At 36.5% G+C, this 24,985-nt stretch overlaps 2 protein-coding genes across 2 annotated transcripts; both read right to left on the reverse strand.

Moving 5' to 3' along the window:
- Positions 1-3,546: 3,546 nt before the first annotated feature.
- LOC140779745 (small RNA degrading nuclease 1-like) lies at positions 3,547-10,064 on the reverse strand. Its single transcript, XM_073124984.1, has 13 exons — positions 9,906-10,064; positions 9,648-9,827; positions 9,458-9,547; positions 8,083-8,151; positions 7,055-7,195; positions 6,765-6,881; positions 6,609-6,678; positions 6,365-6,465; positions 5,347-5,478; positions 5,177-5,284; positions 4,997-5,101; positions 3,984-4,553; positions 3,547-3,896 (listed from the first exon to the last, which is right to left on the reverse strand). The coding sequence occupies exons 1-12, from the start codon at positions 9,936-9,938 to the stop codon at positions 4,230-4,232; spliced, it is 1,470 nt and encodes a 489-aa protein (XP_072981085.1). The 5' UTR covers positions 9,939-10,064; the 3' UTR covers positions 3,547-3,896; positions 3,984-4,229.
- Positions 10,065-12,032: 1,968 nt separating this feature from the next.
- LOC140779093 (ethylene-responsive transcription factor CRF1-like) lies at positions 12,033-13,791 on the reverse strand. The gene is made up of 2 exons (XM_073124056.1): positions 13,599-13,791; positions 12,033-13,440 (listed from the first exon to the last, which is right to left on the reverse strand). The coding sequence occupies exon 2, from the start codon at positions 13,416-13,418 to the stop codon at positions 12,429-12,431; it is 990 nt and encodes a 329-aa protein (XP_072980157.1). The 5' UTR covers positions 13,419-13,440; positions 13,599-13,791; the 3' UTR covers positions 12,033-12,428.
- Positions 13,792-24,985: the final 11,194 nt, after the last annotated feature.

A 24,985-nucleotide genomic window follows, 5' to 3' on the forward strand; every position in this document is an offset into this window, starting at 1 on the left:
AGAGAAAGGAAATGGTGAAGTGTAGTTTAAGTTTTAAGCTTTGAGGGGATTGCTTTAGATCAAAGGGAGACAGACAGGACATGGATTTGGTGAGAACAGAGCGCACTGTATCCGGACGTGTGTCCCTGTTTGGGGACCGAACTGTAATCTGTTCCGAAAATTTACATTTCACCTCCTATATTTCTTTCTATTCTATTCTATTCTATTCTTAAAAAATAAACTACATTAGATTAATTTTGCTAACAACAAGTATCAAGGAAGGAATATTCTATACATTATCTCGAGAAACATGAGAGGCTATCAATGCCAAAAAAAAAAACATGAAAATTGTTCAACATGTAGGGTTTGGAATGTAAATTTGAGCTTAAATTGTTTTTGACGAGTCGTTGAAGAGCTGGAGCGAGTTGGTGGGTCGTCGGTCCGCGTCGAACGTTTGGAACGTTGCTAGCAGTTGGCAGAGACCAGAGAGAAACATCTACATTGGAAATTAAGTCAACTTCGTATAATAATAATAATAATAATAATAATAATACTAAAACTAATAATCTTTTAAATGAGGAAGTAAATGCCAATAACATGGGAAATATTAATCATCCACATTAATTTTAAGAGGTCTTCTTTCCTGCTCTTCCTACCCATCAATTTTCTCTTTCTAACGAAGAAGAAGAGAGATCCTAGCTATCATTAAGTTACTTTAAGGGTGCAATTATAATATTAAAAAGTTACTTAATGGTGAAATAGATTAATACGTCCTTTGGTTGAATATTATGAGCTATTTAGGTTCTCACTAGCTATTATATTCATTGAATTATGATTAGAGTTTCTAGAGGTGTACTAAAGTATTTGCTTTAATCATTCAGAATAACTACTCTCTTATTCAAATTGATTGTCATTGCATGCAATCTTTAACCACATTTTTCGCAATTGTTTTAATGATAAATAGTGATGTTAGTAGATGTAAACATGGCCCCAAATTTATGGTTACTCTTCACCAAAATTTTCCTTTCATCCTGTCCTCTCTTACAGCTACGGATGATACTATTAGTTTCTTTTTTTCCTTCTCTTTTCTTTTACTTTCTTTTTGTTTTAGTTTAAGAATACGACGGCCAATCTGTACATGCCATCATGGGGAAGTTCAATAGACATATGGAGGATAATAATTTGGGCCATGAGGTCAATGTGAGCAATGAAGTAGGAGGAGGATTTATAAAGCTAAGTTACAATAAGGTTGAAACCTACTTTGGAATTGAAGATGAGATGTTCTCATCTATAACTTAGTATGAGAAATCCATTGATAGGAGTGATGTCAAAACTAGGTAGATTCATTTTTGATAAGGTTATAGAGAAAGGCATACTTATACTTGTGGGTGGCCTTCAATCAAACAGGAAAAGTGTCACATAGATGTTAGCTGCCTGGGATCTGTCACTCTGGACTTCTTTTTCTAATTGCCTTTTTTCTTTGTCTAATTTCTCCACAAACTTTCTTCTTTAAGGGTACAAGGGAATATTCCCTGTAGGGTATGGGGATAGAATCTCAGAGAGAAAAGAAAAAAGTAAAGTTTAATTACATTTAGTTTTTTTATTTGTTTAATTTAGTAAATAAAATTTAAATGTATAAACATATTTTTATTATACGCAAAAATTAAAATACTTTTAATCACAAAAGCTCCGTGATTTGGCTCACATCTATTATTAATTTAATAAAATTATAAAATTAGGATGAAAATTTATGGAATTCCAATTAAAATATGTCACTAAGATTTTCTGGAGAAAAAGGTAGTAGTATCGATTTTGGTTACCTAATCCTCACTTTAGGCTTTATTTATCCATGACAAGAATCCTACCTAAATTGCCGACTGCCTGACAATAATGAGCCTGGTGCTCACCCTGGACCACCCCAAGAGAATTCGTGTTCACATACTACTTTAAATCTGTTCTCGTATCTCCTAAAATCTTAAGATTCTTATAAATTGGATATTAAGCTTAGATTAGCAGAGATAAAAGATTCAGAGATCATATAGCTACACTAAATTAGCCACTATTAATATTCATTTGTTATAACCATGACCACATTGTAGTAGTAAACAGCTTATCCACTTGTTCACAAATTCTTTTCATGAAAAAAGATTAAATTTAATTGTGTTTATGTGTGCTTATTTTGAGTCTGTGATTTATGGTTTGATTCATTTATAGCCTACTTTCTTATGCGAAAAAAAGTCTAATTAACTCTTATCTCTAGTATATTCTTAGCTATCAATAAAACAAAAATTCGTTCATTTGTTCCTCTGCCACTAAAGTAGAGCCTCTAATGCTCTTAAAAAGTATTCTTTTAGGAACAATGCTCTATAAAAGTTGGGTCACCTTCTCTTGTTATTCTCTCTATGTATATTAGTATTTTCTTTTATTTTGGTGTGTATGTGTGAAATTTTTTGACAATAAGAATTTCTTGAAAGCATATAGGGTTTTGGTTATAGTAATATATATATATATACACACACTTTATACGACATGATATATATGATTAGTTCGTTGCTTTACGTTCAATTGGTTATCTGCCTATCAGCTTAAATTTTTAAGTTACCGTTGACTGATTATTTTCTTCCTAAAAAATAGAAGTATCATTTCATATCCTATTCTTTTTCATAAAATAATTCTTAAAAATTCTAATTTTTTTTAAAGAAAAAACATAGAGAGAGAATCTTCGTAAGGGAAGTAATGTTTTTCACGTCGATCAGAGCATTCCACACCATTAAAGATTGAAGTGGGAGACTTTGTTACGTAGAAATCATATAAATAGTGTCTCACTTTCTTTTGTTTTTCTTTATTTCCTTTTTAATATTTTTGATTGAATAGTTTCTCAGTTTCTTGATCAATTTGAGACCTACTTATATCAATGAATTTTTATGCCTGTGATGATAAGAAATTCGGATAACCTTGTGTAGTTGGGTAATCGGCAGCCTGTGATTGATTGGCAAAATCATTAAAGTAAAATTTTAATAATATATATCCAACTTGACACCCTATCACAGGATGCCAAGCAGCTAATAACTTTGACACCAAGATTGGCCTTCTATTATTGACCATGATCACACGTAGTCGTTGTTTAGTTCATGGTACTCCATTAAATACTAAACTTATGTGCCACTAAATGGTCATCTTCTAATGCACGTAGCTTTTAAATCAAGATGACTCTTTGGCTTCTCTGGAAGCCGGTAAGAAAAGTGATGCAAAGAAGTCATCAAGATCCTCGCGCAGGCCTTATGACATGTTTTTAATAATTTACTTGCTTAATTTGGGGTTGAAATCAGATCTAAAGTTCGATCATATTCCAGAATTTTGTAAATTTTGGACTTCGACACTGTTTAATCGCCTGCCTGACGAACAAATCTATCAGCAGCACAAAGAAGTGTGCAATTCTATTTCTTTTACCATTCCTCTAAAACAATTTCTTCTGCAAACATGTTCTCGATTCTGTTTCACAAATGTAGATTGGTATCCAGGCCACTCCTGGACCTAGAATGATTCTTGCACTAATAACTATCAATATAGAATCAGATCAATGCGTCTTATGGCTCTCAGTATTAATCAACACAATCCAGTAAAACCAGAAAGAACGAGAGAATTCTGTTCCACAATACAAATTCCCAAGTTACGTGTGACCCATTTTTCCATCACAGGATGGTGATGCAGAGCTCGTATATTCTGCCATTGCATCATATGAGTGCTCCCAACGAGTCCCTGCATAGAGTTTTCCATTATGCGGTGACCCTACCATAATGGAAGCTATCTCAGAAACTTGCCTACACACTATGAAGATGCAAGCATATACGATGCACCGATCAGCATATACAAATTTGCCTGCCAAATTGCACTGCAGCTTTACCACCAGCATAGTCCTGCAGTACAAGTATAGTTTCTTAGCTTGTTCTTACTTGAATGGATGTGCATATCATGAACTATATAAGATATGTGCACCGCCTTACCCATTAGTTGGACTGGCTATCCACCACCTTCTTAATGGAAGAGATATCTAGTAGCTATAATACTCCGTGCTGCTTGCATCACCTGTTCTAAACTCAATTCAGCAGTAGACACTTTTCTGAGGCAAGTGTGCGCATTTCTTTCTTCTGATTTTGAGATGCTTATCTGAAGCTCATGGAGATATTTGTATAACTTAAAACTGAAATATTACAAGCTTCTGAGAGATGCATCTGAACCATAGTTTCATTTCATAAACCATGTTTTCTGGACAAGGCAGCGAGGATTTTTTGCAAACGATATATTTCATCCTCTCTTTGGCGGAGTTCCTGCTTCAACTTCTCTATCTCTTTAACATGATCACACGGATGCAGACATGTTTTTTGTCTTTTCATATTATCAGCGCCATCATGCGCTTGTTGGACTTCTGAACCATTGTTGATAGCTTGTGCTGATCTCTTTTTTGATGATTCCTTAAGCGGGATATCAGCTGCCATCTTGCGAATGTAAAAGCTCGTGGTTCGTCCACTGCAAAGCTTCAAAAAGACCTGCTTCTGGGGACGACCAGTGGAATCCTGAGTGCACAAAGATGAGGAAAGAAATTTCTTAGAAAAAGCATGAAGACCTTGAATAGGATTTAAGCGAAATTTTGGATCTCAATTACATTCTTAGTAAAAGATAACTGATTATTAGAGGGAAAAAAGATAAATAACTAATAACATGAGATAGAAGTGGGAGAAAACTATATCATGGCAGTTCATCACCAGCTTAGAAAGTTGTATAGTAAGTGGGAGTTTATAAATTGAGATTTAAAACCTAAATCATTAAGACAATAACTTGCTGCCAAAAGGCCCAAAACCCAAGAAAGTGCAGCAATCAATATTTCAATCTCAAAGTTTGAACAGAAAAAAGATAAACTAAATTCAGAGAGCCCTAATAATTGTGCACATAAAGGTGGAAGCCCCAAGAGACATCATGCCTTGAACAAGTAATATTATAATTTGAGACAATCCCATACCTGGCTTTCTTTACCATCTAGAACTCTGAAAGCTTCTTCTGCTGCCATGGCATTTTTAAAGACAACAAATGTGGAATAACGTTCACCTCGTACTCTTATGTCAGCCTAAAGAAGAAGAATTCATTAAATTTCTGTAGACACAATCACATACCCAAGGAAGAGAAAAAGCACAAATAACACCTTGATATCAACATTTGATTCTTCTGGAAATATATTCAATAGTTCCTGACAAGATACATCAACTGGTATTTTGTGAAGAAGCAGTTTTGCCAGATCAGATTTAGGTACCTGAAAAATAAAAGGATAAGTAAATGTTCTCAAAATTAGCACTTATTAAAGTTCTTACACACATTGCGTGCAACTTCAATAGGATCATCAAATCCCTGTTCCAGCTTAGCAAGGACCAACTTCATTGCAGCGTGTGCATCATTTAAACAATTGTGTGGTTCACCTTCCTCTCGAACAGAAAACCCTAACACAGACTGCCAAAATAACAGAACCAACATGAGGATAAGGTCACTACTTTATCCATAGAGATCAATATGTAAATCCTTAAAAATCCATTTAAAGTGTCAATGAGATTTTAAAGTGTGACAAAAATTTGTCCAAATATTCTTTGTGGTTAGTTCTTATCAGAAGTATCTTTGGTAAAAACAAGAAAAGACAAGGTAAGTGAGGTTTTGAATGGATATCAGATGGTTTATAAACTTAAATTTTCGACTTCTAGTAGCAAATGTTCCATTTAACTTGCAAATCTTATCATTCTATTACAAGAATTTGGATGAAACCTTGTGGTACTATAATTTTGAAGAAAATTTTCACACTGACCCCTAATAAACATAAAAGTTTTATAGGGGTCACCTTGAGTTTAAAATGCTTAAAAATCGGTAAAAGGAGGATTGTATGTGTTCTGACACTGACAAATAAATGGACCGAACGGTTAACAAAGTATTACGAAGATAAAGCTTGTTTTAGTTCCTTATCAAGAAGCTTGTGCTTGATCTATGTCTCTAAAACTGAAATACTGACGATCATCCTAGCATCCAGTCAATGGTTTCAATGTTTTAGTTTCTTCTTGTAAACATCAGCCTACTAGGAGAACCATAGTTAATGCCATAAAAGCTGTTACAAGGAAGGCAATCACGCATCTTAAGTGACTCAAGAAGAGGCAACATGAAAGTGGCATTTGTCAGCCTGCAGGTTACCATCTCAAGTATAATATATTAACAGAACTGCTAAATTGATGATGATAAGTTGATAACATACAGAAGGAAGATATAGCAAACAGAATGCATGCTACTCTACCATGACACTGAAACAACTAAAATCTAAATGAACAGAAAAAGAGAATTATATTTTGAAATTTACCTTGCATAAGTTGTTTAACGAAGGTGATGCTCCAGGAGGTAAATCTTTGTACTTAAATATGTATGATGTGTCAATGACTCGCAGGTGATCAAATTTTAGTGCTGTCAAAAGAAAGAAAAAGGAAGTTGAATCACGAGAAACTTCTACGATTACAAAGAACACCAAACTAAGTATAGGAACTATTAAAAGAATCAAATAGATGGATAAGTTAAAAGAAATGGACTAATTTGCATCGCCTACAAACCAAGTAAATCATTAAATAAACTGTGGCCAATCAAGATAGTTCCATTTGATAAGAGCTTCCTCAAGGATTTCTGGAGAGAAGAATAAAAAGAACATATTAACTACAGCATATAAAGATTCACGAGTACCTGACCAAACAAGAAGAAAATGAAAGTACCTGAACGTCAGCTAATGAACAAGTAACACCCTCCAAATCTTTAGCAGATACACCAGTTATGTGTGTTCGATAGTCAGAAACAGCTTTATTGGGGTTGACAAGCTTATCCAGTTTGACCTGAAAGAAATAGCCCCACTAAAATTTTGACCAAGGGAGGAGAGAAGTTACATAAACAAATGTACTTAAACCTAATTTTGAAAAGCATCACATAGACTATAGAGCTGGAATTAGTCAGAGTTGTCTCACATTGTCATAAAAAAAGTCACTTTTTAATGCTATGTTCAATATACCTCCAAATCACGGTCCACTATGCATATTCTGACCACTGCTTCAGTGCCATCTTGGCAAAGGACCATCTCACAATCAACAGAAACCATGGCTTTCGTGTTCATTGCCTCAGATATTTTACCTAGAGGCATTACTTTCCACCCCTACCAAATTGCATTATATAAATTTCAAAAGGTGTATCAGGCCATGATGATCAAGAAAACATTAAACAAATCTCATACTAGTGTAACAACACAAGTTATTCCTGGGGCTTAAAGTTCACTATAGTTAGAGGTGTAAACAAGACAAGGTTTGTTCAAGCTTGGATTGAAATTAATTTCAAGCCTAAGCCAAAGGATCAAGCTTGAACTGAATTAAGCTTCAATCCAGCTTAATTAATTCTTGGGTGGTCTATACATTGTAAAATCAAATCAAATATGTAACCAAAACTAAATCTTATTTACCATAATATACATAAAAGTTATTTCTTTATATAAGCTAAGTTGGCTGGTGCTGAAATTAAATTTGAGTCTGATTCAATAGATCAAGCTTTGGTTGTTTCAAATACGAGCCAAGCTCAAGCCGGCTTGATTATTTTGACAGCCCAAAGTACAATTAGAAGTTTGAAGATTTTATTTTTTTAAGAAGGTTACGTTAAATGATTATTCACCATTTGTCTTTATTTTGAACAGTGCTATTGTGCTTCATGTGTAACTATTCAACCATGAGAGCTTATGGTTGCACAAAAAAAGCATATTCAAAAGCCTCCTCAATAAAACTTAATCATATTCTTGACATGTGAGTTTTATGGATCACAACTGAAGCGATTATGATTAGCTATGCAGTTACACAAAAGTTGTTTCTGTAGTGGAATTTGATAATGCTCCCAGCATATGGGAGAAGAGAATGATAATCAAACTATTACCAAACAAATTAGAGACATAAGCATTCTGGTCTGAGACAAACTAAAGGGCAATGGCTCGCAGTTCAAATATGAAAACAAGGAACTCTAACAAATTAAATGTAATAAATTTAGAATATACAGATAGACCTCATTGTGGGATGGAAAAGAGTAATATTGTATGTAATGTGGGTGTTCCATTGTCAAATGCACCAGTCTCTGCAGTTCCACAAGAAAAGGTCAATAGCAGTGGTCCATAATTTTATGAATGTAAAATAACAAAGAGCTAATTATATCATGGATTTGAGAAAAAAAAAGAAGAGAAAAAATCATCAAAGAGCAGGTATGCAAATTACGGGCCCCATGGACCTCCAAAATCTATTCTGCCCTAAAAACAAAGGGTTCAGTGAAACCATGCCAGGAAGTTGCTAACATGGTTTGTGTCATATTGCCTGACGGCATACCTTGTGTCATCTTGCAATTAGATCCATGCTTTATTATGACTTATGAAGAAAAATGTCAGGTTTATATAACAATCCATCATTTTAACATCTGATGGTAATTTTCCATGTGAAGTAATGTACTAGATAAGTTCAGCTCTATGATAGCCAAAAATATGGCAGCACAAAGATGTGTCAGATATAATTCTCTCTAAAGCAACAAGTTTCATGCTTTTAGATTTCAAAATTTTTGTAACACTTTTCTGTAGTACGGAACAATGATTCTTAATAATGAGAATAGAAAATGGTAGTATCTCTAGCCCATATATAGACTATGTTAAACTCCCAACCTATTGTACTGAAGCAATTAAAATTTACGTATTATGAACATTCAATTGCATTATGTCAACCACATATCCATCATTGTACCTCTACTAATAATCTTAAATTGGACATTCTACATATCCAGAGTTCAGAGTCCAAACAAGATCTCACCTAGCAATAGCTTGATTTGTGAGAGATATTTCTTCTAAAATAGATCTTTTTGGAACCTAGTATCATGCTACCAATTTTCTCAAACATAGAAACTAACAGAGGCTAATACACTGTAGATACTAAAGTTAGCCTAAAGGAAGCTTAATTTGATTTCTTAAATGAAAAATATGGTCGCATATGAACATGATATAGAGATCAAGCAGTACTGCTTAAAAAATGGTAATGTATCAATGTTGAAGGGAAGAGATAGATTGGCTATACAAAAAGATAGAAAGCAACGAAGCAGCTCAGAATGATGAAAAAAAAAAGAACCAACAGCCCCGAGATACTCGAAAGTGCTCATTTAATAATTGAGGACCAAGTCAAAACCAAGATTTACACCTCCTTTGGGGAGAAAAGAAGGATAATAAGCTATTGTTTCAGAAGGATTCCCTGATATGCAAAGACAATTGATTTATTTTACAGAAATTTAAATTTTTGATTGATTAGCATGATGACAACAACCTTCCAGTTCCTCCAATAAGATATAGCGGCGATTTTTTTTTTCTTTTCAGAATGTAATCAAAAAAATAAAAAGGAGCACCCTATACCTGTTCAGGAGATTCCAAGTCAGGGAATTCTTTGATATACTGCTCAATGGCATTGCGGTCATTATGACGTCTAACCATTTTGTCAAAATACTAAAACAAAGAAACAAACAACTCTCAACACTGTAAAAAAGAAATCCAAAAAAGAAACTAAAATGAAGAATATTTGAATCCAATAAAATGCAGTAGTTACCTTTCGGACATCTTGAGGGAATGTTTTGAGAAAAGCAATCAAAATATCTCTAGACCTCTTCACCGGATCACTTAAACCAGCACCAAACTTCTTATCATGGCATGTTAGGAAATCTTTCCATCCTCCTTCCGCTCCTTCTAATCGCTGCTTCTGGGTAAACCTCACGATCTCGACAAGAACCTGTCACCATTGATTAGGTCAAGTCCGCGATCTGATTGGTCTTAGCGGAAGAACAACGAGAGCGGGGTTGTGAGTTACCTCCTTCTCGGCGTTAGTAATCAACTTCCCCATCTGAAGCGACAAGACAAGATTGCAATCGCCGCCGGTAACTTTCTCTATCCTCCCCGCCTTCCTCTTGCTCTCAGGAGATGAGAATGGAAGAGAAATTAGAGTGAGTATAAACCCTGAAACCCTGAACCTAAGGCTAAGCTTAGGGTCAGATCTTATTAAGATTGGATGCGGTCAGAACCAAACCATCACAGTTGTACCCAGATTGAACTCGGAAGTAAAGCAGACCAAGAAGCCCATCTGACCCCCGGGCCATCTAGAGAACATCGAGCCAGGACTGGATCGAGCCCAAGAATTTATAATGTTGCATCTAGAGAACATCGAGCCAGGACTGGTTCGAGCCCAAGAATTTATAATGTTGGGCTATATGGGCTGAGTCTGAGTATTTTAGCCGACTCGGTGTGACTCCACATGAACTCAAAGTATTTAAACGGATTTGAGTTTGATATAATCAAATTCAAGTTATAAACGAGTTAACTTATCTAACCTGGTCCTACTCGTGGTTCTATATTCAACGATGATTAGAGCTCCTCTCTTATAAGTAGATGTAAACACGGCTCTAGCTTAAGCTCAATTTACGAGCCTAGTTTTAAATTTAGGCTCAAGTTAGCTCAACTAAAGTTAAGCCCCGATCTAAACTTGGATGAGAAGGTGAAGGAGCAAGATGATAGGATGAGGAAGCTAAGGAGGAGGAGGATAAGGAGATTGACGTCAACGAAGGAGGTTGGAGGAGTAGGAGCTGATCGATGAAGGAAGAGTAGAAAATTATTGGGTACTTGGGTTTGTTGGATGATTTTATTAAATATAGGGTTAGAGTTGGATAGTGATAGGATTATAGGAGCCATTGGATCAAAATCCAATAATTATAAATATATTTATATATACTATGAATTAATATATATATATAATATTTAAGCTGAGCCCATCAAGTTCTAAAACAAGGTTTAGGCTTGGCTTAGCTCAAATCTAATCAGGCCAAGCCCGAGCTACTCATTTATTTTAACACTTCTACTTATAAGAGTGTTCTTATATTTTAACACTTCTATTTATAAGGGTGTTCTTATACCGATACAAATAATCTTATATATTAGAATCACATTTTTTAGCATAGAAGTCTTGTACCATAGATAAAATAATTTACAAATAATTGATTCCTTACTCAAAATAGATTCATGTAGCTTGTTTAATAAAATGTTCATATTTACATTACCTAATTAATTTCAGTCGAACCAGCTTTCCACTTATAAACACATTTAGAGTCAAACCACCGATATAACCTGATAATTGTATCTTACCAAAGTACCAGAAAGGTTATAAATTTAATTTCTATGTTATTTGACTTATCGTGATTCTTTTTTTAATAGGGTTACTTAGTTGCCAAATCTATGAATATAAAAGATTAGCATGATAATAATAATAAAACCATTTGATCTATAGAAAAAAAGAGAGAAAAAAAATAAAGACACCCAAAGAGTCCAACTCATATATAATAAATTATCATGATAATAATAATAATAATAATAACGGACAACTCCAGAATAGCAGTTGAGCTATACCTCTCCCAAGTCTTGCTGTACTTGTACTCCGAATTGCGCAGATGGCTCTTTAGACCCGTTTCATGGATATAGATAGCTCACTCTAGTCACTGGCTCTTTCAATCCACTAGGTTGCAATCATATAAGTCCAAAGGGGTCCATCAATACTTTACTGTAATAAATAAATATGGAGATTTTGCATCCAAACCCTCCCATAGTAATATGGGTTAGTCAATAAAGTCTCCCCCAAAGAGAGAATTTCGCAGCCACGCCCCCACTGATTTCCTCTTTGCCTGACAGTTTGAACCAAACACAAATACCTACTAAAGCCAGCTTTTGTCCCAACAAGCCACGCCAGCTTTACTGAGACCCATGCTTTACCTCATAATGCACTTGGATTTCATTTAGTAGAATATAATACTCATACAAAGTATTAACACCAGCAATGTAGTACTGTAGGAATATCCTAGTCATCACCAGTATTTAAGGTACTTTATTAACCAATCCCCATCCTTTTACAGGCTGGCCTCTTTGAGTGGGCCTCATTTCGATCAGGCCCAATGGACCCTTTCCGGTCCTAAAGGATAAAAAGCCCTCGATACGAAACTGATACACCTCGTGGCAACCAAAAAGCCTCTAAAGGACAGCAGCATAAGAAGCCCCGAGTAACGCCAACAAGGCCTCTGAACTTTGTACACGTGTCGACCTTCTTCTCAGTCATGCCATGTTCCCATACAAGCAGGCGCCACGTATGATCGCAGTCAAAAGCCACAGTTAAAAGAAAAATCTTTGAAGGATGGGAGATATTTGAGGGGAAAACACTACAAATAAAATAAAATAAAAATATAACATAAAAGGAGAATAAAAGCGAAAAAGGCGGGGGAAGCCGCGATTCCTCTCCGCCGCTACAAAATCGGCCGAATAAATCGGCGTCCGGCGGACATGCGCCGAGTTCACATTAAAAGCCGGTGAGTGGATCAATCGGGAATAAATCTCCGATATCCTGGAAATAGTCTTCCACGTCAACTTGCCACGTCGAGCTGCCGAGGTCGAGCCGCGAGCCGAGCACCGCGTCGTTGAGCTCCTCGCTAAGGAAGCCGAGCTGCTTCGGGTCTTCAAAAATCATCGGCTCGGAGAGGTCCAAGTTGAGAAAATCGTCATAAAGTGGCACGCCGTCGAAGAAAGCACTCAAGTCGTCCGGTAGAACGTCATCCGGGGTGAGATTACCTCCGTTCTCACCCGTTTCCTTTTGAGGTTCGTCGCCAGGTTCATCGGAGGCAGCGACGGAGGGGAAGGACCGGAGGACGGAGGTGGGCGAGGAGAGGTTGTGGGATTCCTCGGCGGAGTCGTAGCTGCCGGACGAGGAGAGGTTAGTGTCGGAGAGATTCCTCGGCGGCGGCCCAGGGGTTTCGACCGTGGTGGCAGGGTTGGAGAAGTTGGTAGCGGCTGCAGGGCCACGGAATTTGATGGCCGCGGAGTCGTAGACCTTCGCCGCCTCCTCGGCGGTGTTGAAGGTACCGAGCCAGACGCGAATACGGCGGGAAGGGTCGCGGATCTCCGCTGCGTACTTACCCCACGGCCGCCTTCGCACCCCGCGGAATCGCGGGGCCCCTCCACCGTCCGCCTCCGCCACGTCGGACGCCTTCCGCTTCACCCCGCTTCCAACCCCGGGCGCCTTCCGGGATTTCCCCTTAGAAGGGCGCGCCTCCAGCCGGATCTCCTGGACGTACCGGCAGACGCGGCGCCGGTGGGCGGATGAGCAGTCGGCCTCGTCGCCGGAGGAGTCGGTGGCGTCGTTGTCGTCGCAGAATATCCTGACCGTCCTCGGCTTGGTGAGCTCACTGGTTGGGTGTCCAGAGGGCTGGCGGGAGCGCGGGAAGAGCGGCTTGGCCGTCACATCAACGTGCTCGGTCCGCTTGATTTGCATCATGAACATCTCGTCCTCCATATCATCTGCTTCACGCCTTCCCCTATTTTCACAAAAAAGACACAAACTTTTACCCAAATGACAAAATAGGAATTTCTAGTACACAACCGTAACGGTATCCTCATACGGCTCCTTCTAATCGAGAAAGAAATTTCGAGGAAACTATAGAGAAAGAGAGAGACAGAGAGATGGAATGGTTACCTTAATAAGAGAAAGAGAGGAGACAAGGGTAGTGGTCTAGTGGAGATGGCAGTGGTACGATAATGGCAGAGGAGGGGGAGAGCGCTTTCCACACCACTGTCACACGAGACTTGGAGTATAATGTGGCTCTCCGTATTCAGGAGGAGGATAAAGAGCAGAGAGCACAGATAGAGTTTTAAAAAAAAAAGGCAGAGCTTCAGGGAGTGAAAGAGAGAGATAGGGGGAGTGGAAGAGGAGTTGCTGTTTTATAGGATCCCAACAGCCGATTTGGGAAAACTCGAAACCCGATGGGATTAATTAATTCCCAATTTTTGCCTCCGCACACGATTTTTTCCGTTTGTCGATTTTGCCCCTCTATTTTCCCATTCTCTTTAAATTTCCTTAAAAAAATCAAAAATGAGGAAAGAAAGGGGAAAATCATATCATCCAGTAATAATATTTAAAATTTAGAGCTCCAATGAATTTGATGAATAAGGACAAAATAAATGCAAATCCAAATAGAATAAATGATTTTATGGATTGTTGGAAGTGGTTAATATTGATTTACAACTGATAAAAGTAAGATAATATTTATTTTATTGCTGAAAATATTAGCATGGCTAATTTGAGCGCCACCAGTGCAACAGTTAGAATTTCTCAGTTTTATGACATCTCTTTTCTAGGCATATAAATAATTTTAGCATAGCAAAGTCGATTGTTAATAAACTTGTCAATAATGACAACAAACAAATGCTACCTATCATTTTATTTCAATATAACTTTGGTATTTCTGTAATTTCCCTGTGCCAATACCCTCGAAATATGTGTAAAAATAGAATCTCAACTAAATTAGGTAAGTTGTGCATCTAGTCATGTTTTTGCATCATCTCCTGGAGTAAATTACACACCATATTTGTAACTGTATCATCCTTAAGGTGTCGGACTCACACACAGTGTATCACATATTTCTTAGCCGTCCAATATGATCTGCTTTGCTTATCTTCTTCGATCCACTTAATTAAGCCAATAATAGAGTGATATATGATAATACTTGCTAAAATTAATATTTTTTTCTAGAATATCCCGCCATATAAATTGTGTACATAGTTGATGTATCACAATGGGGGAATTGGTGAAATTGTAAAATAAAAAGAAAGATATTTTTACATTTTTATCCCTGCTACATTATGTATATGGTAAACGAGTTGAATATACTAGTAATACTGAAAGCCGCCTGGTCAGAAAGTTCACATAGAATGAGCGAAAGAGTACCAATACATTCACGCGGAACAGATTAAGCATTAATAAGATCAGCGTTATATTTGGTAAGTAAAACGTCAGTACCTTTAGTGCTATAATTGTACTGCAAAAATGTTAACTGGTCCAGCATTTTTTCGCTGGATCTATCAGGCGGCAGCTGACGTTCCCAAAATAGTCGCGAAGTATTTCTAAAATAAAATAATATTAGTTGACCGAGAATAATTGGGCCTGGGCCAGATTAGGGATGGCCCAGTACGGGCTGTGGAATTGTTTAATTGCTTTGGTGAAGGAGAGTGAGTGTCGGTTGAAACGACGCACAGTACAAAGGAAGCCGCCTGTCCTTTGTTTCTCTCTCCACATCTCATCTGTCGACGTGTCATCCGATCATTGGCGGCTGTTTCGTATTTGGATTCGGCCGTTTTGTTTCCCGGCTCTCTGTCAATTGGTATAGTGTTGGATTGAGATGTTCTTTGGCAAATGATACACAGCTTGGTGCATGACCTCCTTTTGAGACCTCGCTTGCCTATGAAAGGGATAATTTGTGGCAGTGTAGTAATTAACCAGGGTTTGTGATCCTTTATTACGAGTCATTTAGTAAGCATTGGGACTTTCCCAACGGTCAGATATATAGTAAAAACATGCAGCATGCACTCCCCAAAACCTACTGAAATCAAGAAAGTCCATTTGTTTAAGGAATCGTTTGCGTACGGCCTTGTCGTTAAGATATATATATATTTCTCATTTACTTGATAGGATGCCATTGTTTAAGTCCGATTTCTTTTTATGTTATCTTGGTTTTAGTAAATTTAAGTTGAAACTAATGAGTTTTTGACCAAACTATCCCTCCTTAGTATTTATTTTATATGTCTACTGCACTTTGAAACTTAAATAAATTCAGCGAAACTCAGTCAGCAACTCAGAATATACTCTTACATAAATATTTCAAAACTTATATTTAACAACACTCTTATTAGCAACTTTTAAATATAAGTCACTAACTCAGTGATTTATATAAATATTTTAAAAGTTCTAAAAATATTGGTAAGTCCCAGGGATAGATGTTTATATATGTAAGTTATTTTTTAGTTTAATGATTTATATTTAAAATTTGCCGAACTAGAAAGAGATTTATATAAAGATTTCTTCCTCTTAAGATAAATTTTTTTAGAGGCTCAAGTGATCCAACTTATAAACATAAACTAATGACAGCCCTGGGAGATTTCAACTCATGGAATGGTGTGTATGTACATGGGAATGGCCAAATCCATTATATATACCAACACCAACTAATACTATAAAACTATTAAGATGCCAAAAATGAAGTGATGCAGGAGGCCAGCCACAAAATGACAGATGAGGCAAATCACTAAGGCTCGACAAAATAGTTGGGTAGAGGCCATGTATGACCATGCCTTAGTGGGGGCAAAACTTCGTTTGGATTTATGCTCTAAGTGCTTGATCATTGGAACGAGTCCCTAAGAGACATACTAAGGATGAGTTGTTGGAGCATCAAGCCTTTGGTCTCTTGTTCAGCTAAGGTACAAAACCTAGTTCCATCTTTTCTGGACTTCTAACGTATCTGCCATTGGGAAGTCCAAAACCTCATCCATGTATTCCCTCTTCTTTTCTTAGATATAGCTTGTTTTAGTGAGCGGATGTTATTTATTTAATTTGTACTCACAAATGAAGTAGTGGGTATGGATTATCCTCCTCCTGAAAACAAGATACTGGATAATTGTATGTAGATAGTGGATGACTAATTATTTTGCGAAACACAATGTATTCTTTCTTGGTCTCTTTTAATTGAATTACATAACAGTAAACAATTAGAGTTGTTGCAGTTCTCAAAGATTTCTCAATCATCCCTGCACTAATTAATGCACTTGAGCCTATCATAAAACACCTAATTAATGCAGACAGTGAATAGATCTGTGAAGCTAGCCCTTGAGCACAAGATTACGATACATGATTGGCTTTGAGGTGGCTTAATCAGCTAGCTCCCATGCTAAAATTTAATCCCAAGTACCAAGAGAGAAATTATTTTTATAAAGTGCTCTCCATAGAAACATGGGCCTTATATCTATAATATAAATTTACTTTTCTTTTGCTTCTGGATAAGATATCAATCCTCTTCGTTAATATATGAAATATTTGAATTCTCTTCCTTTTCTTAGTGAAGAACTTTAAGCAAAGTAAAACCTGAAAAACTCTTGAGTTGCTCTAGTTTCACCTCCTATTGTATTACTTTAATATATCTATCTATCAAATTAACCTCTTTTTGTGCAGAATGCTTGTGGGAATTAGTGGGTTAGTTTAGGGAGTTTAGAATCACTAGCTATGCTCAGAGGCTAGCACATGGATTCATCTTCTTATCTCTTAATAGGCCATGTGTAGAGAGAAAGACCTTTTAATAAGTGCACGTGTACAATAACTGAAAAGTACAATGTACCGAGAATTTAAGTCAAAAATCCATAAAGAAAGAGGGCACTACTGTATGTAACTAATATCTAAACTTATGCCATTTTTGTTGGTTTTCTTTCTTTTTTTTTCAAAGGAAAGCTAGCTGGTGAAAAAATTCATTTAAATCCAACTAGCAATATATAATACAATCTAACACATTAGACTTGGCTACACAAGCTGCTCGACGATAAGAAAAATAAGTATTAAACGTCAAGGATATACAAAAGGTTAACATAAGCCAGATGAAAACGTAATCGAAAATCTTTTAATGTCTAATGTCTTTATCATGATCTTTATTAGCTCAGACACCGTGATCACGAATCTAAAGGAAGTTAGGATAAAAGGTCAGGTGCTGAAAAACCACAAACAATAAATTAGTTGGATAAAATAAACAACCAACCAACCAACAACACTAGGCAAAGACGATTATATGGTGGAGCCAAAGAAGAATGCAACTACATGGCAAAAGTTTCTTGATGTTGAAATTCAATGTGAGAGAGGAGGAAGTGCTTCCTATGTTAGAATCAAAAGAAAAAGGAGAGACAGCCAACTTGAATACATTCATTGGAAGGTGAAGACATAGTGGCTCGTGCCGCATGAAAGGAGAACATGAATGAGACGAGAGAGAGAGAGGAAAATAGGAGCTCGGAGAAGAGATAGACCTCTTCTCTCTATCTAGTCAAATTAACTAGAGGTGAAAAAAGAAAGTAAAGATTGCTGACATCGGGAGATGAGGAAGAAAAAATCTGAGCAACACTGGTGGCACTCACACAATCAATTAATTTACTTTGTGGATGACTTGGCTCTACAATATCAATGTTTCAACACATTTGTAACCATAGAGGTTAAATCTATTATCGTGTCCATCAACAATAGAATGAAATTTCTGAAATTAAATACATCCTTTTGTCTTTCAAAATTAGTTGTTAAAGCAATCGGCACTTTAAGACAACAAAAATAACCAAAGAGATTTGACAACTTTTGCATCTTATCAGGAAGTTAATAATTCTCCAATTTGGGGTTGGATCGAAGTGGTTTTGGCCAACAACAATAATTCATGAAGGACCAAACAAACAACCACAAAACATGCAAGCATGGTTCTCATCTTTGAGACCAGGCAACGAACACCCACAAGAGTTTGCTACAATAGTGCACATTCTTTTCAGCAATTAAAATGATATCACCGTACATAGTACACCAAAAAGATGCATGAAACACTTAGACAACAATCCCAGCGAACCCATGAGCCCTTCCACGTGTAGAGCAAGCAAGGGCCACATCATCATCCACTGGGATCCTTTATGGTAGCCAGCTTTGTGGTTCTATTCTTGTCCTCGTTACAAGCCAAAGTTCCAAATCACTTGCAAGTACAACAAACTATTCCCTCAAACTAAATCATCTACCCTATGTCCCAAGAAAGAAAGAAGTATACCAACCACCCTACAAGTCCAGCTCTTGCTCATTTTAATGAGATGGGTATATACCTAGGCTTTTGAAGCAAGGGGTTTTTATATTGTAGATTTGAGATTCTTCAGTAGGACAATGCGTAATGGGGTACTAACTAGTAATACAACAGGACATGGGTCCATCTATTCTAAATTTAATAGTATTAAATTAATATTATGGGCAACAAAATGGATCTAATTAATCAAAGGAGACCTCCTTTAGATTAAAGGTTAATTCATATTATACTTCTTCTAATCGTGGTGTTCTCCTGACTAACAGCTGAGCAGCATGGCACAGGGGATTTTTGGAGCCAAATCTACAAGCACTAGACATGACCAAATCCCAAGTTGGCCCAAGAAGAGAGCTTAACCGAACGTCGAAATCCTCATAATGATATATGTAAGCAATATTAATATTTCATGGTTATCTTCACGTGTAGCTAGTAATCTAAGTTATTTGATTTGCAGAAAGATGCATATATGAAGCATTCCTATATACATAACAATCGAGAATTATAGCGTACGTTATACCTAAAGATCATTATCTATATATCATAAAGTTACTAAATACGAAGAACAAAAAAAGGCACCATTAAGACGCCATTGTAGGACGACCAACTTTTATTTGCGAACCGTGTAGCCGACCCTCTGTGAATCGAACAAGCTAGAATTTGAACTCATCTCCTTGCATAACCTGAAAGGTCGAAGATGTGCTACTACTGCTTGCATACACTGTAGCATGAATATATAGTTTCAGTTCTAACCATGCAAATCTGGTTAAAACTTGTTGCAGAATTAAACTTGATTTGATTAATTACTACACCGCAAATAGTAAATTAAATTGTGAAGGTAATGTTTCAACATGTCTTAAACTACAGCCTAACGTTCTACCTTTTTATTAGCACTCACAGTAGCAGGTCTGCTGAAGTAGTCGGATTAATCAAATAACTTCTACATTATATCAGAATGTGATGTAAAGCACTGAACTTTTTGCTTGAGACATGGAGATCCAATCCTTGGGATAAAAATTACCATCCCTGATTACTCTGTAGTCAATGTTCTACACTTGCTTAATTACAAATAGAGCAAGCTTGGCGCTTGCATTTAGCATTAGTTTAACTGCTTCCTACCATTAATCTAACATAGCAAACTAAATCGCAAATCTAGAGTTATGAAGTAGTGCAGATCCCTTGTGTTGGCCACGAACTTGTTTATCACACATAATAGGTAAAGCAGCGGTACGTGTAGTATGAAATACTTTATATACGAGGCATTCAAAGCGTTGGAATGGGCTAGAATCTGCAGCAGTAGCATTCATTTCACTGTTAAATTAATTTATCCTTTTCTTCTATCCTCCTCACACAACTTTTGTCTATATTGAAGAGAACGATAAGGCCAATGCAAACCATAAAAAGATTGGGAAATTTGTTATCAGTTCGAACCCTACAAAGAAAGTTGAGACTTTTATTGAAATTCTATTGTAACAAGAAATTAACACTATCTTATTTCTGTGTCAGCTTTTCCTTTTTCGCTATCTTTGATCAGTTCTCTGTAAGATAAATTATTACGATCCACGATCTTATTTCTTCTACTATATATACTTCATGTGATAATCTCCATTCACTACGGATCTAGTGCTCCATAATAACACTAGAACTATAATATAACTATTTTTTGGTAGCAAAGCGAACATAACCTACAAAGATGAAGTCGTGACACGTTTATCAAACGCTGGCAGAGTGGCAGGTTATACCTAGACAAAAATATATCTTCTTGTGCAATAATTGTTATCAAACTCAGCTCGAGCGAGGACATGGAGAACATTTAATGGGCCTGCAGTCCCTCATTGCCGCATAAATCTATCATTTAGCTTATCTGGACTTCATTATTATATGACAAGTACTTTCTCTCTCCCTCTCTCTCTCTGATACATGGATGCACGTTAGCTACTATAAACTTGGAATATGCCACTGGATTTTCATAAATAAAGTTCCAATAGATACGGACTTTCCTATGTCTCTCAAGTTCTGACGTCCAGAAAAGAGTATCCATGCATGGGCTATTATTCTAAGTCACCCATCTTGGAGCACCACTATCTGCTTTACAAACACATTCGATTCAACGGTACTCGGGACGATTAGCGAACTATAATTTTATATTTCATACTTAATTTATTCTTGCTTTTTGCTGAGAAATTATTATGAGTCTAAGAAGTGGATCTGATTTATAAGGGTTGGAAGTTTTATATTTTAAGTGACAGATGAGCCTAAAAGGATTTAAACTCTGAATCTCTGTTATGATGCCATGATGACTTATAAAACACTCTAAAACCTTAAATTATTTAGATAATGGTAGTTCGCATAGTACCGGATCAAGAAATTATGGGCTAAAATTCTACCATGCACATTTTTACTTTTAAAATATAAAATCTTTCTTTAAATATAAATATGAAAAATATTACCTCTAAATAACTTAAGCTTTTCGAGTAGTTGATTAGTTAACAAAGACATGTTAGGAGAATAAAATCACATCAATTTCATAAATAATCCCAATGATATTATATATTAGGAAGCAAATGGAAACAAAGATACTACTACGTGCCCAAAAGAATTCAAGCTCAGTGGGTCTCAATTATAAATTGCATGATTAGTGCTGGAGTAAACCTTCATAAAATGCGATCTGCTTGGCCAAATAAAGAAATAAACTGTCATGTTTCTAATTATCTTAGAGTTCCGTTGTCAACTACATGAAAAGATTAAAGATGCCCATGTTAAGTTGGGATGTGTGTTTGACTTTCACTTTAACTACCATAATTAGTAAGATGGTAATGGCTATTCGTGGTTGATAAAGCCATGTCTTAGCCTCACTTTAGTTCTTAATTATAACAGCTGTTTCTTTGCATTTAAAGCAAGAATCATGGCCTCCGATATAGCTGTTGACCTTTAGATTGCCACAGTGATATGCACTAATAATTGTGTTGTGCTGAGATATATAACCACGTTACAGTTAATTAATTAGGCACCCATTAGAAGTAGAATAAATAAAAGAACTAATCATCATCTATTTGTACGTTGCATCCATGCATCTCATTTGTCCTCCAGCCTAAGTCATACATTTTGATTAGGGTTTCGAAGAATAACCTCGACTATGGACAATAATCAATTAATAAAACTCCTTTAAGACGTCCATAATGTCAGAGCCACTAGGTCATGCTCTAGTATATTAATCTTTACATCTTGATACTGGAATCTCTTAAATCCTCGTCCATCACCATACAAATGCCAGAAATAAAGAGAGATCTGACGGTAAAAAATTAAAATTTTAAAAACTATACTCTTTATTCTTAAGTCTTGGCTTATATACTTGGTGAACCAAGGGGCTCACTTCGATAAAGGAATTAAAGAACTAGTTGGCCCACAGTTTAATTCAACTTTCACCTGTATCTTTATCAAGTTGCATAATAATTGTAATACTGCAACTCTTTTTTTATAATTTCAGACGCAAAACTTCACTCTTCAGATAGAAAAACAATTCTTTACTCCTAGGAGGGATTGGATTTGCTTGTTCTCAAATTTTCTAATCCAAATATCTATACTCTACTTCTTGATTCTTGTTTAACCCTACAGATTCATCAAACAGTGAAGCTAGCCCCACTTTAAACATCTCCACTTGATTCATATATAACAATGTAAAGATCTTAGAATAACATTCCTAACTTGCAAACAGTTACATGCTTCGGCACTTGATCTAACTTGTTACATGCCCACAGAAAACCAATTAAGTTCTATCCATAACCTTGTTCTAACTTAGGATCACACTTCCATTGCAGCACACGGGAAAGAGTCTTTTAGGCTACTTAGTGATCGTCTACAAGAGGGAAGTGCACACGATGGAAGAATAAGCGAAAGGAAACATAAATGCATTAATAACAATAACAAATGGACGTGAAACCGGCCCAAGGCCCGAGTCAGGCAAGCGGATGACCGCCTCAGCCGGTGTCCCCCTCAACAGGGCCATTTAATGGCGGGCAGTCATCGACTGGGGACCTAAAACTAGTATTTCTAAAACCCTACAAGGAGGAGGACGCGTGTCGACTAGCAGTTGGCTTATCTGATGCTATATGACGTGGAGTCCATGACTTTCGAGGAGCTAGCTCTCACTGTTTTGTGTCGTTGACTGCAGTCGCACGTGGCATTTTAGTATTACAAGAAACGAGTTCACTCACGTGAGAGCCAGGTGGTGGTGGTGAATGGTGATGATGATCATGCCATGAGAAGTTGGATCACGACCATATCATGGACCATGCATGCATGCATACGCTCGACATCTTATCTCTTTTAATTACCATTTGCTCCTGAGGGTCTACGTATTACGTAGGCTGCACGATCTAGCTTCCGCGTAACAATTATATTAATCATAATACCCACCTAATTAGTGGCTAGATCATGATCTCTTTACTACGAATAATAAATAGATCCATCATCAGCATTCATTTCGCTGTCAAATGAAACCATTTGTTTACTACTTACAAACATGAAATGCATAAGACTCTGAACTCTTCTTAGTTTCTTAGAAGTTTAAATACTACTATATCTTCCTACGCATTAATTGCTATAGATTCAGAGTACCATTAGCTATTTCTTCAGCTAGCTCAGACACACGTATGCACATTAATTAGTTGGTATAAATCAGGAATATCCCACTCTAGGTAGATTGCTGATTAAGTGCCAAATGGTGACCCAGTGCACGGGTTATTATTCCAAGTGATGCTTCTTGGAACCTTAGCTAACTTAATATCACTACCTGCCACTCTCTGGATAAGTTATTGGAGTTACAAGTGATACCATAATCTATTCGATCATAATACAGATACCAAGCAGACATTACTTAGTTGCACCATGACATTACCTTACCTACACTATAGAGGTGATTAAAAATTGCCTAGTCCACATAGGAGTGGAATCAGAACACACAAACTGCATTAAAGGAGGTCAGCACCTGCTACCTCAATGATAGAACGCCATGATATACTTAAAATAACATCGACGATGGTAATCGTTACGGAGCACAAAGAAAGAGAAGCACAACAGGTATGGCTGTATTAAATGGGAAATGCTTCGGTACAATTCTAAGAAAAATCTCCTCTAACATTAACGGTTAAAAAGTGTTATATGATATAAAAATATAAAAAGTATCATTCTCTAACAGTTTAAACTTTTAGATTAATTAGCAAGATGTCAAAAAATAAATCTGATTTCTCTATTAGCCACAAATATTTTTGTTTCACATCTCGCCACCGTTCATGCTTAAACAATCCTAATATTAATATACAAATTCGCAGATTTTGTAATACCTGAAGTAGACCTTCATTTAATGCCGTCTTCTTTACCATTTTAAGAGACAAAATAATTCCCACTGCTCTTGCATTATAGACTTATAGTTCCATTGACACGACCCAGATGTGTTGACAATGGAACTATAATCATGGCATTAGAATTTCCTCAGTCTTGACCTTCATCTGACGAGGATAAATTAAGCCATGTCTTGGCCATCATGGGGAATCATGGCATTTAAACTAGCCGTTAAACTTTAGATCGTCGTGTTAATTGGTAGTAGAATGCAAGTAAAAGAGTTAAATTAAATAGAATAGTCACACGATTGGTGTGGCTGCATCATTAACAGTAGAAAAAAAAACCATCTAATGTTGTATGATTGTATCCATGCATCTCATTGTGGTCCTACTGCTCACGTTCTACGTTCTAATATATGCATCTAAGATGGGATAAAAAGACAATAAGATCTTATATGTTAGGATAACCAAAAAGTATGCCATGCTCTTCTTTTTTTACTGCTAATTTTATTATTTTTTTAGTATCACGCCGTGCTCTAATTTACAAAATTTCCTTGACTTTGGGATAAGAATCTCTCTTCAAGTGGGTATATATCACAAACTACATCAACTAGCTAGAAATAAATGCAGTACATATTCTCTAGTTTTAATGCTTAATACCATTTGCTAAACCAATAGACATATCTTGAGTACGTATTGGGGTTAGAAAAAGACATTCATTTGGCCCATAACTTCGCCCATAATATCTGAACCACAATCAATCTTAATCAAACTTGATATAATTGAATGGTGGCACGCTAATTTTTAAGTAGGTCATCAATTATTTAGAATAAGCATATACTGCAGATCGAAATTGGTGAAGAATTATTCGTCATATGTCTACGTTAATAATA

This window comes from Typha angustifolia, chromosome 15, assembly GCF_048772165.1.
Source record: "Typha angustifolia cultivar Huaian chromosome 15, ASM4877216v1, whole genome shotgun sequence".
NCBI classification, from domain to species: Eukaryota; Viridiplantae; Streptophyta; class Magnoliopsida; order Poales; family Typhaceae; genus Typha; species Typha angustifolia.

Bases quoted from the DNA above. Each gene is read 5' to 3' on its own strand.
- LOC140779745 (XM_073124984.1), bottom strand. From the start codon at position 9,938: ATGGGGAAGTTGATTACTAACGCCGAGAAGGAG. The intron at 6,882-7,054 runs GTATATTGAACA...TATTTCTTTCAG, and splicing joins TAGTGGACCGTGATTTGGAG to GTCAAACTGGATAAGCTTGT. The intron at 6,466-6,608 runs GTTTGTAGGCGA...TTCTTTTGACAG, and splicing joins TTTATTTAATGATTTACTTG to CACTAAAATTTGATCACCTG.
- LOC140779093 (XM_073124056.1), bottom strand. From the start codon at position 13,418: ATGGAGGACGAGATGTTCATGATGCAAATCAAGCGGACCGAGCACGTT.